The sequence below is a fragment of the Lissotriton helveticus genome, chromosome 2_1 (assembly GCF_964261635.1).
Source record: "Lissotriton helveticus chromosome 2_1, aLisHel1.1, whole genome shotgun sequence".
Classification (NCBI taxonomy): domain Eukaryota; kingdom Metazoa; phylum Chordata; class Amphibia; order Caudata; family Salamandridae; genus Lissotriton; species Lissotriton helveticus.
In genome coordinates this window covers 1,016,651,126-1,016,670,944 of record NC_136059.1, presented here as the reverse complement: position 1 = coordinate 1,016,670,944, position 19,819 = coordinate 1,016,651,126, and the positions used below count along the sequence as shown (strand labels likewise).

Below are 19,819 nucleotides of genomic sequence, written 5' to 3'. Positions count from 1 at the left end.
TATACTTTCATGCAATACAGAACTTGAGAGAAATCCTTCCCATTTTGAATATGACCAAATAAAAATTTAAAGTATTTAACCTGGGATTGGGAAGCATAAATAATCTCATACGAGATGTTGACTCGCATATGCTTTCTTCAAGGCACTCTCTACTTTCTTATCCACAGGGTCCAACATTGAAATGTCCTCTGTTAGCCATGTAGTTTGTCCTGTCAGGTTTGCCATTAGATGATCAATGACTTGCTATTAAAGACGCTCAGCTCACCATTCGACAAAGAAATAAGATTCAGCATAAAATGAGTAACTTTAGGTCTGTGGGGGTCTCTCCATTCTCTACTGGATTACTGAGATCATTAGTATTTTAGGGATTGAATGTGTATGGTATTACCGAAACCACTCTCCACTGGTACTCAGCTCTTCTGCCTATGGAGGCAGTTAGAAATTATTAGAAGACAGAGAGGTAACCACTGGCTGTGGTTCCTATTTGAGAATATTTTTCGCCCCTGTAGAAGAGGAGGCATAACAGTCAGGATGAGGAGAAGGAAGAAAGAAACTGACCAACAAGAAAAACCTGAGTCTTCATGAGACGGAAGAAGCCATGCCCCTGTGCTTGTTGTATTCATAAGGCAGATTTTACTATAGAATCAAGGGACATCCTTGACATCGAGGAAGAGTTAGCAGACCTGTGGCTAATTTTCCTGATCCCATGCTCATACTCTCTCTTGGATGAAGAGTGGGGGGATGAGTGATGCTTTTACTGTGCACGCTTTCTCATATTTTCCTCTGTAAATAAAGAATAACTTATGAGGAAGGAGCAGAAAAAAATCTGAATAAATAGTTCAGCCGAGGGAAGGCTAAGATATGCCTGTGACCTTAAAACTAATATTACAAAAGTAAACCCATAAATCGAATTGTCCACGAAAAGGTAAGCATGCCATTATTGTGTTTCATCTTCTGGTGACCTCATAAGAAGATAAGCGGACTTCAGCACTGCTGATTAAATAATTATTTGTTTTTCATGCCAACACGGCCACAAAAAAAGCTTAGCAAATGGGCGGTACACACTACCCTTACCCTTTCCTGCAAGTTTGGCTTCACATAGGAATTCAAATGGTCATATATTTTGAGTGGGTCGATGCACCTCCACTCAAGCCGCTCATGCAGCAACTGCAGCTTCCGGGGGACTAAAGCTCGGAGCGTGCTGACACACAGCTCCTTTTCTAAAATGTCAAATGATTCATGCACATGCCAGTAGACTGCCTTTGAAAAGAATAACCTGCAAATAAAGAAAGTGGGCCAGCTACACCTCTTAGAACAGTGTGCCTAATTAATGGTATTTCTAAAGGTGGCCACAAGAGCCCAAAGAATAGGGGGACAGGAAGAAAAAACATGAAGTGAGGAGAGTGGGAGGATTGTTTATATTGGAGGAAGTAAACATAAAAAGAGGCTTAGGTAAGGAGTGCTGAAGAGGCACTTTCAGTTCAGTTAAGCAAGTAAGGGGAAGAGAAAATGACAGGTTTATTATCTGACCTAAAAGATGTAATTCACCCATCCTTGTATTGGGTTTTGGTGATATTTATTAATGAGTTAACAGGCCTACTGGTAACATTGAAAGATACCAGCTCACTAATTTGAATATTTCCCCCTATTAAAATTATGAATATTGCACCTTAATTAACAGTTTCTTGAATTCTAGGACTAATTAATTAAAAGCTGGTTGTTACTGATTTTCTCCCAAAGAGACAGCAGCAAGAGGAAAATCTTTACTATTGTGACCTCAAGGACGGGCAAATAATTTTTCTTTTTTGTAAGACTTGGTTAAATTGTAAAAGAAGTAACAAAGCTGCATACCTTCTTGGGAATCACCCTATGTAGAAGCTGACATTTGCTGCGTACAGTTAAGATGACCCTCAGGTTCTCGTACGTCAGATGTCTGTGACAAGAACATAGCTCCTCACTGTTCCTGATTCTCACTCATTCAGCTGATATGTAACTGACTTTCTTTTATATTAACATTTCTTTTAGCTGTTAACTTCTTAGCTCAGAGTGAACCTCTGTATGTCTCATACAATATGGTACTGATCACAATTTCTACATTTAAATGTTTCTTCTTGCTAAATTTTGTATAAGTTCACCAATAAAATCTATTTTTGGGCACAGCTGGAGAGGAAGTGACTATCTACAGATTGGAAGAGAGTTCTCCAGTGAATCTCGACAAGAGCATGTCCTCATGGTCACAGCGGGGAACAGCTGCTATGATCCAGGTCTTGTCTAGGCAGGAAATGGACGGGGGCCTCCGCAGAGCCATGAAGGTGGTGTGCACCTGGTCTGAGAACGACGTGCTGAAACCAGGCGAGGTCTTCATTGTGAAATCATTTCTCCCTGAAGTTGTTCAGACCTGGCAGAAGATCTTCCATAACGGAACCGTGCTGCATCTTTGTCTGAGGGTGAGCTAATTGTTTATGTATTTTGGTCTGGGGCCCATTTTGTCACTGCAGAGTACTAGGGCAGTGGTTCATTACTTTGGAGTTCTGTGGATCCTGACTCAATTGCTATTGGAAGCAGGGAACCCCGAACAAAGCATTTTTAATCATTTGAACTTCGAGAAATAAACAAAACTACACAAATAAGCATAATCAAATACACAAAATATGAAATATTTTCTTTAATTCACAAACAAAAAGTGCAAAAGTCAACATTCCAATTTCAAAGGGAAGGTTGAGTTTTTCTAAATCTTATTTCATTTAAAAAAAGTCAATGACATGCTATACTCTAGTGTTAGAACTGGGGGTCTCTAGTTGGCAGGGGTAGGTACCACTGTCCAAATAGGGACCATTGCTTCTAGTCAGGGTAAAGAGGAAACCCTCTGAGATGACCCCTGCTCACCCCCTTGGTAGTTTGGCACGAGCAGTCAAGGCTTATCAAAGGCAATGTGTAAAGTATTTGTATCAACACTCACAGTAACACAGTGAAAACACAACACACTGACAACAGTTTAGAAAAATAAAGGTATTTTAATCTAAACTACACAAGTCCAAAATACAAAAATCCAACATACACAGTTCAAGGATATGGTTTCAAAGGAGTTCTTAAGGTTGCGTTAATATAACCCACAGTTGCGTCACGTTTTAGCCAACAGTACCTTTAGATGCGACAAAAGTTCAAAGTGAAAGCTGTAGCGGTGAAAAGCAAGCGATGCGTCACTCCTGAGACCCTGGGGAGGCAATGAAACAACCCTGCTGGACGCAGCGGGCCTGTTGCGATGACTCCGGTCTGTATGGGGAGGGATGCGATACCTTGCGTGGATTCCGGTGCACAGGTTTCGGTGGAAGCGGCTCGCAAAAGGTACGATGCGGCGATATTTGGGGCGGCGACGATCTCCGGTGCAGCGACGATGCACGGCTCAGCATCGTTCTTCTCCTCTCGCGGCCCCTAGATGCGATGGCTCTGCAACGACTCTCGCAGCGACGTGATGCGATCTGCAAGCAAGTGGTGCGACGATCTCACCCAGTGACGACAGGCTCTGCCCCGATATTCGCAGCAATGGTAATCTTCCCGCACCGGACTGGTGCGTCCCACAAGCGAAGGATGCAGTGACTCTGGCAGCGGCAACAGGCGCGGCGACGATTTCGGCCTTTGCGGCGGCAGAAATTTCCTCACACTGACGGCGATGCGCTCCGCAAGCGAGCGATGCGTTAAAAATTGCATAAAGTCTTTAAAATCTTGGTTTGCAGCTTCCCAACACAGGTACAACTTCCAGAGGCACCACAACTGGCCCCACACACTCTAGGAAGAACAAAACTCTCTCAGCAGAGTTCAGGGAAGCTGGTGGTGAAGTCCTTTTGTTACTGGGACTTTTTAACAGGAAGCCAGCTCTTCTCAGGCCCTTGGAGATTCCTTCAAGCAAGGGGACACAGCACAAAGCAAAGTCCTTCCCCTCTCCTTGGCAGCAAAGCAAATGCAGGTCAGTCCAGCAAAGCAACAGCAGGACGATGTGATGTGATGTGAAAGGCATTTGTAAAGCGCAGCATACACTATACAGTTTCTTGGCGCTGGGGCAGAGAAGGATGGTGGGCACCACCTGGACAGGACGAGGTAGTGCACAGCAGCAACAGAAAAAAAAGAGAAAAAGAACGGAGAAGAAAAAAACTTTTTAGTTGTATGCAATGCGAAACAGATAAGTATTAAGAAGGGATCTAAAACAGGTATAGGGAGAAGCAAGCCTTATGTCCAATGGGAGGGCATTCCAAAAAGATGGAGCAAGGAATGAGAATCTTAAACCTCCCCATTTCTTACGCTTGACTCTCGGGACAGTCTTCCTTCTTCAGTCTCCCAGCTTTCTCCTTGGCAGAGATTCCTTCTTCATTCCAGGATAATCTAATTTTCTGTAGTCTGGGGTCCTGTACTTATACCCCAAAAAGTCTTTGTTCCCTTTGTGCAGGAGGGCTCTGAGCCCGGTCTGAACCAGTTCTGGGTGTTCCTTGAGCACTCTGTTTTCCTGGCCTCTCCTTTCCTTTCAGAGAGAGGGGCAGGGTCGTCAGCCGCCCAGCAGGAGGTGGAGCCAGCATTGTGGAAGGCAGGCACAGCCCTCTTCAGGCCCAGGTGCTACCCCCTCCCACCACTCTAGATGCATGTGGAGCTATTCAGCCCAGGGATGGCCCACTCAGCCTCAGGGAGCCTCTCACTCACTAACCAGACAGTCAATTCACAAACAGACCAAGGCACACAGAAAGGTCAGACAAGAGAACAGCAACTTTCTAAAAGTGCTGTTCTGAAACACAGGATTTAAAAACAACCTTTCCTAAAAGATGTGTTATTAAACTCTGAGTTCAAGGATACCAGACGTGTATGTCCTATCGTGCTCCTATGGGAAGATATGCTTTTAGCCACTGTAGCCAGCATTCCCCTTGAGAGCCTATGGGGCAAGATAGCCTTACAATAGTGAAAAACGGAAATGGCTGTAATTCACTACCAGAGCATGTCACCTGCACTAGTACATGCTCTACCTTTCACCTACACTGCACCCTGCCCAAGGGGGTACCTTGGGCCTTCCATAGGGGTGACCAATGTGTACAGAAAGGGAAGGGTTAGGCCTGGTCAGTGGGGACACTGACCAGGAGGACATGGCAGTTCACAGACTGCACACAGGCACTGCGGTGGCAGGCCTGAGACACCATTTTAGGGCTACTCATATGGGTGGCACAATCAGTGCTGCAGGCCCGCTAGTAGCATTTGTTATCACCAGCCCTGGCACACTCGGTGCACTTTACTAGGGACTTCTGGGTGACAAAAATATGCCAATCATGAATAACCAATCACAATAACAATTTACACAGGGAGCACTTGCACTTTGACACTGATCAGCAGTGGCAAAGTGCCCAAAGCATCTAAACCAGCAAAAACGAAATCCAGCAAAGCATCAAAATTACAGGAGGTAGAGGCAAAAAGATAGGGGAAACCACGCCAAGGATGCCAGGTCTAACATCTTGTATATCACTTTGACTTTTTTAAACCTCGCACCTCCTCTCTTTTTGTGTCGGCGCTAGTGCTTCCGTTGAGGCAACCATATTTCAGTTTGCTGTACTTGCTCCGCTCACACCAATCAAACTACAGCTACTAACTTAGTTTTTTAGCTTCCAATTTTAAATTCCTTCGCATTTACAGAGCATAATTTTTTTTCAGTTTTTTAATTTTTATTTGTATATTCTTAATTAATCTGCTATCTCTAACCCTTGTGGATCCCCTGAGTAGGATTCACAGCCCTGTGCTTTCCTCGGACCAAAGCTTAAGAATCCATGTGCTAGGCTATGGATAGTGATGTCAACAGGCTATAAGTTAGCAGGATGGCCTCCAGGTTGCTGTCAGGCCTAATTATGCTGGAGTGGGGTTTTCTATATCTTAATATTCGGGTCTGATAATTAAATAACCCCTGCCATTGGTCATATGGACCTTTGTTTGTCGACAATGAGATTTGAAAAGGATCGATCATCTATTTTAAAACATATGGGCAATAAAATTGCAAAAGACTTTTAGTGCAGTCAATAATGTGAATTTGTGTGAGTTACAGGGTTTTATTTTTCAATTCTTTTAGTTGCTTTATGTATTCAATAAGTATTAGTATTTTAAGTATCTGCATTAAAATGAATGTAATCCAATAATTGATATTTCAATATAAGACAGGATACAATGTTTGTAAGAATAGCAGACAATATTGTAATAATACAACAAGCATGCTGCGTACAGAAATTTCCCTAATCTAAGTTAAATTAGAATGAAATAGAATAAGGTGTCAGTTCAGATACCTAATAAGGAGTAATGAAGAAAGAATAAGTGCATAAGCAGAATGCCTTTGCATATCAATTAAAAGGAAGATCAAGCTGGAAGGTATTCTCAGCTTTAGGTTTAAAGCATTTTATTGAGTTATTCACAAAAACATAAAACAAAAGTCGCAGAAGGAGCTTGACCTAACATCGCTATTCTGGAGCGCAAGGGCGCTTAAAGTCTCTGCCAAGAAGGTGATCAGCCGGTACCCTCAGTGATGCGCATGCAGCGACAACAATAAACCAATAAACAATTCCCTTCCCACCTCCCTTCAGCCCTCCCCCTCCCCTAACCCCTCCCTCCCTTCCCCGTCCAGTGTCCAGTGTGTTCCCTGGAGTCATACACCGGCATTCGTGTTCCCTCCTGGTTTACCCTGCCACGACCTCCCTAGATAGCTGAGTCTGCAGCCGACGTTAGTCGCAAGAGTCGAAGATATCGTGGACACGTAAGTTCTTTAAATTCTGTAACCAGCAGTGAGTGGAATGGCTGCCACAGGTCATTAAAGCGATCTACGTCACCCGCAACTGTGAGTGACAGCTTCTCCATGCCCAAACCATGCCATAACCTGTGTAGCCAGCCCACGGTAGAGGGAACTGTAGTGGTGCGCCAGTGTATAAGAATATTTTGAACCGCTGAGCACAGCGCTATCGCTATCTGTCTGCCTCTTCGGGACTTTAAAGGGTACATCAACCGGTTGGGTAAGCCTAGCAACACATAAGCAGGGAAGCGCGGCAACTCAACCTCAAAGTGTGTGTCTATGTCGTCTAGGACTTAATTCCAGTAAGGTCGCAGCAACGGGCAATCCCATAAGATGTGTGTAAGAGTGCCCACCTGCCCACAAGCCCGCCAGCATGTGCCCTCGATATTATGATTCATTTTGTGCTGTCTCTCTGGGGTGTAGTACCAGTAAGTGGTCACTTTGGTAAATGTTTCAGTAAGGCCGGAGTGGTATGCGGAGTGTCGTGCTCGGTATGAGATCTGATCCCACTCAGTATGACTCAGTGTCCTCCCCAGTTCCCGTTCCCAGCGCACTCTGCCCGGGTTATAGATATGAGAAGAGGGAGGCTGTAGAAGTCGGTAAAGATCCGAAATCAGCTTTGCATATGAAGTACGTGTTACAAGCCACTTCTCGTAGGGCGAGAGTTTCCTGTCCGCCAAGTCACGCACCTGTGGTTGCAGCGCCCAATGTCGCACCTGTAGGTACCGCATCCTTTCCGTCTCCCCTAGGTGATACTCGCGCTTAAGATCCTCAAATGGGATAACGCCCTCCGTGGTATATATGTGGTACAGCGCCATGCATCTCTGTCCGCCAACCCTGAAAGGCACCTGCTTCCATCCCGGGGGTGAAATCCGGGTTCTCAATTATTGGCGTAAACGGGAAGGGGAACGTGGTGAGATCGTAGACAACACTAGTGGTGTCCCACACTCGTAGTGGGGTGCGTGTGACAAAGGACGCGTATAAATTGGGGGGGCGGTGCGCTCTGCGTAAAAAGGGTATCTCTTGTAGTGGCCTGCCCGCTACCGCCTGATCTTGAAAAAGCCAGTGTTTATCTGATTCTCGTCTGCTCCCCAGTGTTTATCTGATTCTCGTCTGCTCCATTCAACTAGATAGCGCAGTTGTGCGGCCTGGAAATACTTGCGTAGATCCGGTACACCCAGACCCCCTGCCTCTGGGGCCAGTGTGGTGAGTGTTCTCTTCAGGCGGGGTTTGCGACCCTGCCAGATAAAACTAGCCAGATCCGCCTGCGTTTGCTGAATCCACCCTTTGGGAGGCGGGAGCGGCAGGGCTCGGAATAAGTATCGAACCTGTGGTAAGACCGTCATCTTCACCGCTGCCACTCTACCGAGCCAGGACAAAGTGCCTTTGTCCCAGCGTCTCAGTTCCTCCTTAATTTTCATTCCTAATGCCGCATAGTTGGCATTGACCATAGCAGGCAAGGTTGGCGCCAAAAGGATGCTCAAATAGGGGACAACATCCGAAGACCAGTGCATGGGGAAAAGACTCTGGAGTTCCGACCTTGTGGTCGCGGTTAAGGAGATATCAAGGGCTGCTGACTTCCCCATATTCATTTTGAACCCTGCCACCAATGCGAAAGTGTCCAACTCTGCGATACATGCTGGAAGGGCCCCTCTAGGGTCAGTATAACGTCATCCGCATAGAGGCTAATCATATGGGTATGTCCCCCCATTCTCACTCCCGTTGCGGATGCGTTTTGGCATATCCTTTGGGCCAGAGGCTCCATAAATAGAGCAAAAAGCAGCGGCGATAACGGGCACCCCTGCCTGGTGCCCCTCTCTATAGTGAACCTCCGGGAGCTGCAGCCGTTCACTCGTACCACCGCTGATGGGGATTTATAGCAGTTGAATACCAGTGTGCGGAACTTCTCACCAATACCCATCTTAATTAGGACCTTCTCCAGATAAGGCCAGTGCACTCGGTCAAACGCCTTCTCCGCGTCTACGGCTAGCAATATTATCTCCCCAGGAATGCGGGATGCTTTCTCTAGGATGTGAACCACTCTCTTGGTGTTATCCACCGTCTGTCTCCCCGGGACAAACCCCGCCTGGTCCGGGTCTATAAGACCCGGCAAGTGGAGTGCCAGCCGGGCCGCGAGGATCCCGGTGTATAGCTTGAGATCTATGTTCAGGAGGGAGATCGGTCTGTATGAGCTGCAGTGAGTCCGGTCTTTCCCCGGTTTGGGGATGACCGATATGGTTGCTCGGAGCAAGTCAGGTGGTAGAGCACCAGGAGCGGAGAATGAGTTGAATAGGCGAGTAAGAATAGGGGCCAGCACGGAGCAGAACGTTTTATAGAAGAGGGCAGAATTGCCATCCGGGCCCGGGGCCTTCCCATGCTTGAGCTTGGAGATGGCCGAAATCACTTCTTCAATGCGAATGTCCCTTTCCAAGTAGTCTGCCTGCTCCGGCGCTAAGGAAGGGAGAGTGACCGAGTTCAAATAGTTCGCTTCCGCCCGCGGGGAAGGGGGTTCACCGGCGTATAGCTCCGCATAGAATTGGCGGAAGGTCTCAGCAATCTGGTCATCGTCCGTGACCGTCTCGTCATTTGAGACCCGAAGTTCCTTCACTAAGTGTCGTTGATGCGCCACTCGGAGTTTGTTCGCTAACAGCCGGCCGCATTTGTCCCCTCCCGTGTAGTATGCATGTTTCAGACGCAGCTCTGCATATTCCGCTCTGTCTGTGTCTAGAGCCGATAAGAGTTTCCTCGCAGCATTAAGTTGTCTCCATACCCTATGGGCTCCCGTGCGCTGATGCACTTGCTCCAGTTCACGAACAGAGCGAGTGAGTTCGTCCCGTTTAGCCTGTCGATCTCTATTTTCTGCAGACGATATCGCTATGAACTCCCCTCGGAGCACCGCTTTCAGGGCCGCCCATTGCGTCGCTAAGGAGGTGTCAGTGTTACCATTGTGGGCCTGATAATCCCGGATCGAGTCCACAATGTGTTTCACTACTGGTTTTTTATGTAGTAGGGTGTCCCGGAGGCGCCAAATTCCTCACGAGGAGGACATCGGTGGGAGGCGAAAGGTGCCTGTGATGGGCGCGTGATCAGACAAGGAGAGAACCCCCATTTCTGACTCCGTAGCGAGGGCGCACACCGGCCCCGTGACCAAAAGATGGTCCAATCTCGCGTATGTATTATGCGCATGTGAGTAGAAGGAGTAGTCCCTGTCAGTGGGGTGAAAGCGGCGCCACAGATCGTGAAGATCTAGGTCCTCCAGCTGGGCCTTGCCACCCTGGGAAATCTCTCCCGTTTGGGGGTATCGCTGCGCTGACCTGTCTAAAGATGAGTCAAACACCATGTTCAGGTCACCCCCCAGGATAATGTGTCTATCTGCCGTGGCCGTGACATCCACCAGAGCTGAGTGAAAAAAACGCTCCTGGTGCTCGTTGGGGCTATATAGCGACCCTATGGTGAACACTAGTCCCCCTAACCTAACCCTGTACGCCAGGAGCCTCCCTTTCTGTTCCGCAAACTTGTGCAAAACCTCCCCCGGGAAGGTCCGGGAAATCAAGATCGCCACCCCCGCTGTCTTGGTAGTGTTGGATGAGAAGAATTGCGTGGGGAATGTGTGAGATCGCAGCGTATGGCAATCACGAGTTAACAGGTGGCTCTCCTGTAGGAGACAGATATCTGCATGGGTGTTTTCAAGCAAAGACAAGACTGCTCTTCTTTTGACTGGGTTATTCAGTCCCTTTACATTAAGGGACACTACCTTAAGAGCTGCCATAGTCATAGGGTCAACAGCAGCACGAGCAGGGAAGTAGAGCCTGGGTAGGGCGCCTCAGTGCTAAGAAGAGTATATGAGCATTGTCTGGGCAAAGTGTGTGTGACTAGAACACTGGACGGTCCCATCCCCTCCCCCCCAACATCCTTTGAACAACCCCCAACCTGGGTCCCCAAGCACCAAAAACAAACACCCCCCCCACATTCCCCACCTCCCCCCTCCCATGCCCCGCAAGGAATTCCAAGGTCTCATAGTCCCAGGCCGGTCCCGCAAGGACAAGACTGTGGTCAGTTAAAGTAGTGGACGTCCTGCCACCGCACCCCCGTCTGACCCCCCTTCCCCTGCACCCCCAAACCTGCTTCATAGTAAGGCTGCGTCAATCTCCCCCTGGAGACATCTCAAGCTGTCAACTCGGTAGTATTGGCGGCTGTGCCCCTGGCTGCCTTCTGTACAGCTCTGTCCATGCCGGACCGGGTGGTAGGCGAGTCTGGGCGGGTGGAGGAGGCAGAGGACCGGCGGTCCGGAATCCGTTGTCAGCCGTCTCTAGTGGAGCGTCTGCGACGTGGTGTAGACGGGGATTCATCGGATGCGGTGATGCCCAATACCTCGCAGGCATTCTGGAGGGAGCGGAGCTGATGCAAAGTGCCATTCCAGCGAAAGATAAGTCGGAAAGGGTGCCCCCAAGCGTATTGCGTGTCATGGTTCCTCAGAAAGTCAGTCGCAATTTTAAATGTCTTCCGTTTTTGGAGCGCAATCGCTGATAAGTCCTGGAAAAGAGCGATCGGGTGTCCTCGGAAGTGCAACGACTGTTGCTTCCTCGCTTCGCGGAGAATTCGTTCCTTAAGCGGGTAGTCCGGTAGGAAGGCTAGAATGTCCGGTGGCGGCGCTGAGCTCCGGCGCGCTAGGCCCACTCTGTGTGTCCTGTCTATCCTGACGGGAAAGTCTTCAGCTTCCCCCAGTATTTCCCTGAACATGCACTGTAGGTAAGTGGTGACGTCTTCCCCTTCTTCTTTGGATGGCACTCCTCGGACTCTGATATTATTGCGGCGGGATCGGTTCTCCAGGTCTTCATTGTGCGCCTGCAGGTCCAAGTGTTGATCTCGCAGGCGGAGCACTTCCTGCTGCAAATGTTCGATCTATACGTCTCTGGAGTGGCCAGTTTCCTCCATCGTAGCTACCCTCTCACCCAGGCTATCCACCTCCCTCCGCACTTCTCTGACTTCTCCGGCCACCTCTTGCTTCAGTGTTTGAAAGTCATCTCGCAGGGAGCTGAAGAGAGATTCCAAGAAGGATCTGGTGACCGGTGGTTCTCTGTCCTCCGCCTCCAGCGGAGTCCTCGAGGGGCCCGGTGAATGTTGCCCTTTGTTGGGTTTCGACGACCCTCTATTCATCATCTCAGGTAATGTTCGGTCGCCCTTCTTGGGTCCTCTGTTGCCAGCCATCGTTGAGGGCGCTGGCGCGTGGGCGGTGTCGCTCAGCCCGCAAGGCTAGTTCGGAGGGCAGGCGGACGGTGAGTAGAGTCCAAGCGGAGTGGACACGCCTGTATCCCGGGCCCTGCAAGTCCCCGCCTTCGGTGTAGGGGTAGAGCGGTCCCCCTCTGCGTAGAGTCACTGATCCTCCTCTGGGTCAGGTCGTTGGCGGTGGGGGCACCTGGGATCCCCCTCTTCGCAGCACGGACCTTCCGGTCGTGCCCCGTGTTCCCTCCACGCCCTTGTGGCCACAAGCGAGAGGGCCCTGTGCAGTGCTCAGTCTGCCAGCCCCAGTCGGGTGAGTCCCTCTACTGGCTCCCACCAGTGCAGCCCGTGGTGTCGCAGGTCCTGCCGATCGCCGACGGTGACCCACTGAGCGCACAGTGAGGCGGCTTCTTTACTTTGAGACGGGCTAGCTCGGGAGTCGGTGAAGCCTTTGCGTGGTCTAGCGCTATAGTGTACCTGGAGTCGGCACCTCAAGCCCTCCGCTCCGCCACTCGCCCGTCCTCTTTCAGGGGTGAGAGCAGCTGCTGCACTGTCCAGGACCAGGGGAACGTCTTCTCCAGCTGTAGGCCGCTTTCCGGGCCTCCCGGGAGAGCTGCACTCCAGGAGCGGTCGGTCACGCTCCTCCGGTTCACTCCTCGTAGCTCCCGCGTACCACCACTGCTATCGGGCTTGGGGCAGGATTACAGAGTCCGCAAGAGGTGCAGCAGTGGTCCCCGGGCTGTCGGGGCGTCCGCTAGACAGTGCGGGGCAGGGGGGGTCTCTCCCGGCTGTAGGCCGCGTCTTCGGGTCAGCCTGGGAGCCGCACCCGGGGAGAGTCCGGCCGCTTGCTCGTCGGCTGTCCCCGGTCGCTCACCGAGTCCGGTGTTCACCGCCGCTGCCGGGCCTGGAGTGGAATCTCAGGGGTCCGCCGAGTGGCAGCGTCCGGCCGGACCAGCGCTCCGTCACAGCTCTCCGGGACCCCGGACTCCGCGTTGGCCGGGTCCCGGGCGCTTCCCTCCGTCGCTGTAGTCGCTGGACTCTCTGTCGCGGCCCCCCTGCAGATCAATCGGCGCCGGGCACCTCACCTCCAAAAGTGTGACGACGTGCAGGTGCGCGGCTGCCCAGTTCGTGGCAGAGGTCCGGGGCGCTTCATCAACAGGCCGCGTCCCCGACCTCGCGTGAGGATTTCCGGTCCCACGGGATCCCGGATTGGCGCCGCCGACTTCCGCCCGCGGCTGACCCTCTCTCTCTGGGCGCTCGGTCAGGCGGCCGCTGGTGTTAACTGGCACTCATCCCCACGGTGTCTTTAGAACTGCTCCGCATTGGACTCGGAGCGGCACGCTGTACCAGCGGGCCGTCTGCGTGGCGCCGTGCTATGGCCGCCTTCCAGAAGTCGCCGCTCCTCGGAATCCCCTTAGGTGCCGTTTGCAAACCGGGAGGGTGCCCCCCAGAGAGCCGCTGGAGATCGTGGAAATCCGCAAATGCACCGCTACGATCCGGGGGGAGATCTGTGCGGATTCACGGTTCAGGGGCCTGAGGGTGGAGGAGCTCGCAGAGAGTGTATCCACTCAGCTCGCCATCTTGGCCACGCCCCGTATTCTCAGCTTTAAATCAGCAGACATCTAGTAAAACAGAAAATAGGCTAAACAATCCCCCATGAAGAATAATCTCAAGAAATTAGGAGAGGAGTGTTCAGCAAATGCAAGTGATAGAAGCCTTTCTCTGCTCTAGGAACAGTCACTGATATAAACGCACAATCTTCTAGATTGTAAAATTTTTCACTTTCTTCATTTACAATGTCGAGTTGGATTTCAGTAAACCTTTGGTAATAGGACATTTCTCTAATTTTTCATGTCTGCATTCGGGCCATAGACACAAGATCTTTAAAAGATACTTTGTCCACAATTTGTGGTTCACAGGGTTCTTTCCAAGAATCATCCTTCCTGTTGTCTCCTATCCTCCAGGTGAGAGCCTTACTTTCAGTTTTCTAATACAAACCAAATGCCTATTCACTAGTTAACAGATGGCTTCTGGAAAGTCGCACCATAAACTGCAGCAAAAGAGAAAATCATCTCGTCCAAATCAATAGCTCAACATGAAAAAACGCCTTTCTGGGTTAGTGTATTACCTTATAGTTAATATGGCTTTGTCAGTTAGGCCAGCTGTAATCAGCACAATAATATATTTATATGTATATATGCTTATATTGTCTGAGTAGGATTACCTACTACAAATTTCATTTAAATATACGTGTTACTTTGGATATACTTTTTCACCTTTTGGCTAAACACGTTTATTTTGTAATATGAAGAAATTTACTGGGTCAGTTTTATTCCTGATATTCACTAGTACCTCGCTTCTGCTTGAAAAACTTTTTTTGCTGAATGTAAGAGATTGTATAATTAGTTTGAGGTTGGCGAGATACGAGGTTGTAGTCAAGGTCCGTAGGCATAGGCAGATAGAAAAAGATTCCAGATCAAACAAGAGGTAGACTATACTTATCGTTTTGCTATCGTTATTCTTCTGTTAAGTTTAGTGCAGCAAAATCTTGTTCATTGCAAGACTAGGTTGATAGCAATGCTCTATACCACCAATTACGTTGACCCAAATATGTTATTGAGTCCTCCTTTGACCACTGAAATTTACCAAATATGTAGACTGTTCTTTGGTAATGTATCATATTGAAGCATTTCTATGGCGCTTTCCTAACTCTTTTCCATGCACCAGCACTATCTGATAGTAAATCTCACTTTAGTGTCAGTGGGTGCAACAGACCAAATATTGTAGGGCAATGAGTGTGATAGCATGATCATGAATGCATATAGTAAAATGATATTCCAAGCATTCTCAGTGTTCTGTGGCTGTGTAAAGGAAGTCATTTGTAAGTTAGTCGCAATATATATATGTGTTAGGTTTGTGTTACTTTTTTAATGTGGACCCGACGCAAAATGTTGGTATTTACAATCCAATGCAAATCACAATTTGTGTTGGCTTGTAACTCAAAATAAAGCAAAGCAGCACAATGCCTTTTGTTAGTTTGCATCAAGGATGTATTCCATGTGTGGTGCATGGATGTTTCTGTGCTTCCACCCATGGATTTTGAAGCAAATCCATATCTACAAAGACTTGCAATGTTTTAATTTCTCCTCGTGTTTCCTCTTTGCATGTGAACTGCATTCTGCAGCACACATACAAAGAGAAAACTGACTTTTAGCATAGTTTTTGTGACCCTTCCCTGCACAAAAATTATGCAGATCGCAAAGCTGACCCCTTGCACTATGATGCTAGATAGGGGTGGGCGGAATATTTCATTCTGCCCATGGAATTGGTGGAATTTGGTGACTCTGCGTTACTCTTGTAACGTGGAGTTCCGGCAAAATTCTGCTGGGTGAAGCTTTAAGAGTTCCATCTTCCCCTAGTGCTAGAGTGTCTGCATGGACACATGGCAGCATAACGTGGGCTAGCCCAGGGAGAGAGCAGAACTGCACCACATCTTTGTAGATATGGCTCTGTTCTGCACTGTCCCATTCATGCAACACTTTACTTGCTGCCCGTGTTGGGTGTTTTATTTGAAAATCTGGGCCATAATGTATGCTAGGAAGCCCTTTAACCCATATGCGTCTATTCTGTGCTTGATTGCAGCTCTTCACCTGTCTCCTTGCAAGCACTGTGAAGCAATATAAAGAAAGCACAAAGTGATATAAACAAAACACTATCTATTCTTGGTAGACTGTCAAGGGGGAAATCTGTACTAACCTGTCATACACCCTTATCTTGATTTAGACTATAAGAATGCAATAACTTCACAATTTGACATTATACCCTTAAATTGTAATCATAAATCATTCTAAATCTAGAATCAGAAGAGCATTCTCAATGATGTAAAACGTTTGGAGATCTCTGTAAATGGCGCTCATAGCAGCCAAATGCTACGGTTTTAGGGGCAGTACTTTCACTAATACTGAGTGCATGTTTGTTCTTAAAGTGCGCACACATTAAAAATGCTTAATACTAAGTTGCATGGAGTATGTTCATTCCAAATCAAAGAAGCATCCGTCATCCAAAGCATGTTCTTAGCTGCAAACACTGTAGCGCATAAAAGCATCAGTCAAGGAACGTGAACATGTATATCACCTATGAGGACTTCCCACATTCCTCAAAAAATACCAAGAAAGTGGCACACAAGACCGGCTCTCTTGTCAGGGTTTTCTGGGCTCTCTGCAATACAACTGTAGACCTTTATGAATACTCTGTTGTGCCTTAGAAGGTCATGAGCTGAGGGGAGTCCCCTCCCACCACCACACGTTCCCAAATTGTACATAGGATGGACCTAATTTGCAGTGGAACCGAGTAAACATTTGAGTATGGTGCTTTCAATGAAAAAATATAAGCCAGAGTTTTGTGGTAAATAATGAATCTTCAGTATAATATAAATCATGAGCAAATTACATAACTCAGTACAGAAAATGTGAATATATGAAACCACATTCTATGTGAAGCTGGGAAATGTGAATCATCTTTGTCATCTTCTGTTTTTACTTCTTCCATACCGTAATGGCTAAGCAATTAGAGGGGTATCTCTTCACCATCCCTTCCAATTCCTGCTAAAATGGTCACAAACCTAGGGATTTATTTGGAATCTGACCTTTACCTGATGAGCCAAGTAAAGCATGCTGGATCAACATTTTTTGCCCTCTTTAAACTACTCAGGAAGACAATACTATTTCTTCTTAAATCAACTCACTGTGTGGTAATCCAGACCACTACAGTATGTCACCTGGACTCCTGCAATTCTTTATTTTTTGGGGCTGGATGAAGGTCTTCTTAAGAAACTCCAAAGATTACAAAATGCATTGGCCAGATTAGCCTTGGGTTCCTCTTTTCTCTTACACCTCTGACGCTCTACAATCTCTGCATTGGCTACCTGTGAAAAAGAGGCTTATCTTTTAGTCCCTTTGTCTGGTATTTAATGCAGTTAAACACAGAGGCCCCGAGTACCTGGTACAGAAATTCCACAATTATACTCCATCATGCTGTCTGCACTCCCGCTGACCGCAACTGCTGGATATGCCCAAATATAAGAAGGCTCACTCAGGTGACAAGGCCTCTTTAGTGAGGGCAACATAGCTCTGGAATGAGCTACCAGCTCTCTTACAACGGTACCCTTCCTTATTAAGGTTCAGGAAGGCTTTGCAGATCTGGCTTTTCAATAACTAGGACATGTTGAGCTGATCTCTAGCTGGTTGATAGAGGTGTCTCTGTGCTTTAGCTCATAATCTTCCTTTCGTGTATTTATTTAGTGCCAGGACACATTTCAAGGTATTTGCTGCTCTTTACAAATCTGGTAGCATAGCAACATCGCAGGTATTCCAGCTAATCTCTAAACTTCATCAACAAGTTGAAAAATTCACATCAGTCCAGGTGCACTGTGTAGGGTTTCTTCAGAGTTGCCAACAAGACACACACAGTGTATCAGTGTGTGCATTTGTGTTTGAAGGTAGTGGTGGGGACCCGCGAAGTGCTTTAGGGACTGTCATTTCTCAACAGTCATTGGCAAACAAGTCAAGAGAAACGTCTCTGGTGGTGATAGGTTTTTCTGAATAATAGAACTCCAACTCTCCCCAGGAGTTGCTTGAATAATGAAGAGAAGCGAATCTGATAGCACACTGTGCCAAACTGCCCCTTTCATGCTTGGTTCTCTTGCCTACCTGTCCCTCATCTGGAAGTCAATTTCTTTAACTGTGCTAAACATATATAATGCTGCAGGTGACATTTTGCATTTGAATATCCCTCCAAACCAGCCACCACTCAGCACTACATGAGGAAACAGAGGAACATAATTTTCTGGCAGAAAAAGAAGTAAGGAAGGAGTTAATGGGGCTAAATAAATAAATAAATACCAACTTGTGTTTGTGGGTGTGTGTGTGCATACATGTGTCTGTGTGTGTATTTGTATTTATCAACCCATTTTCATGTCATAAAGGGCATATTTGGTACATATACTTGAGTATAAGAAATCAGAGTGGCCTATTTACAAACTGCATTTTGTACTATGTTTAATGGTATTGCAGTAGTACTACTAAAATATTACAAAATGCTATTCCCAAACCTACAATGTAACTCTTCACCTCCACTACTCCTGTCATTTCTATGGGGAGATCCTCACACACCTAAGTTCGCTACATAGTAGTTAATATGAAATGGGCCGGGGTAGTGGCTGGAATAGGAGCACTCTTCCTATGAAATAAGAGGGGTTTGGGTGGGAGTAAGGCATTGTTTAGGGAGGATTAGGGAGGGACATGCACCCACCCACAAAAGAGTAAGTCTATTGCTATTCACACACTACACATCTAATGTTACTACACTCTAAAAGCGACCTAAAACAGTAGTACAGAGGAAGGGACATAAAATTAAACTCTATAGAAAATAATGTTAAATAACATTATTTAAAACATTTAAAACTATAAACAAATATTATTTAATGTTAAAAATATCTAGAACAAAACACCAATGTTACTTAGTTACACAATATTTTAACAACTTTTTTTTACATTTATATAGTAAGGTAACATTAATTTTTATTAAAAAATAATGAAATTACTTTTAATTAATTCTATACATCACTTTTAGTAATTATTAATGCATAGTTTTTTTACTTTAGATAAGAGTATTTTTGAGTTTACTTTTATATTTAAATCAATGAAAGATGTAATAAAAATTAATGTAATAGTGCTGTAGCATGTTTCATTTTTTTACATTAAAAATGAATATATACTATTCATTTACTTTACTGTTTAACATAAATATGTGTGCAATTTCATTTAGTTATGTTTTCTAAGAATGGGCGAAATTTGCGAATTCGCGGATTTCCCTGCGAAATCGCAGATTTTTTTTGCAATTGCACTATACTCAACTGGAGTACTTTCTACTGGCTAATCAGTAAGTGCTACCTCGTTGGGTAAATGTATTGTGCTTTTCCTACACTACAGCTGCATAAAGGCCCAGAATAGTTGTCCAGTCACCACGTGTGTCTGTAACTTTGCCACCTCGCCCATAGGTGCCGAGGTCCCTCGAGTGAGCTGTCCATCACAGTGGGGGAAAGGGCGGGAAGAGGTTGCATAGCCTAGTGTGTGTGGGGCCGGGCTTCTGTGCGAGTTCACATGCCTCTTGTTTATAAAGTGTCAGACACCGATCAGAGCAGCAGATGAGGAGAAAGCAGTAAGCGCTACCTCATTGGGTAAATGTATCATGCTTTTCCCTCACTACAGCTGCGTAAAGGCCCAGAAGAGTTGTCCAGTCACCACGTGTGTCTGTAACTTTGCCACCGCGCCCATAGGCGCCGAGGTCCCTCGAGTGAGCTGTCCATCACAGTGGGGGAAAGGGCGGGAAGAGGTTGCATAGCCTAGTGTGTGTGGGGCCGGGCTTCTGTGCGAGTTCACATGCCTCTCGTTTATAAAGGGTCAGACACCGATCAGAGCAGCAGATGAGGAGAAAGCAGTAAGTGCTACCTCATTGGGTAAATGTATTGTGCTTTTCCTACACTACAGGTGCGTAAAGGCCCAGAAGAGTTGTCCAGTCACCACGTGTGTCTGTAACTTTGCCACCGCGCCCAAAGGCGCCGAGGTCCCTCGAGTGAGCTGTCCATCACAGTGGGGGAAAGGGCGGGTAGAGGTTGCATAGCCTAGTGTGTGTGGGGCCGGGCTTCTGTGCGAGTTCACATACCTCTTGTTTATAAAGGGTCAGACACCGATCAGAGAAGCAGATGAGGAGAAAGCAGCCTCCTGGTCACTGGAAGTACAG

At 47.3% G+C, this 19,819-nt stretch overlaps 1 protein-coding gene across 1 annotated transcript in view; it reads left to right on the top strand.

Moving 5' to 3' along the window:
• TRPM6 (transient receptor potential cation channel subfamily M member 6) overlaps positions 1-19,819 on the top strand; it is a 730,325-nt gene that overhangs the window by 664,233 nt on the left and 46,273 nt on the right. Inside the window, exon 34 of the mRNA XM_078675782.1 lies at positions 2,161-2,447. Coding sequence (XP_078531908.1) covers positions 2,161-2,447 — 287 coding nt within the window. The remainder of the gene's footprint in view (positions 1-2,160; positions 2,448-19,819) is intronic.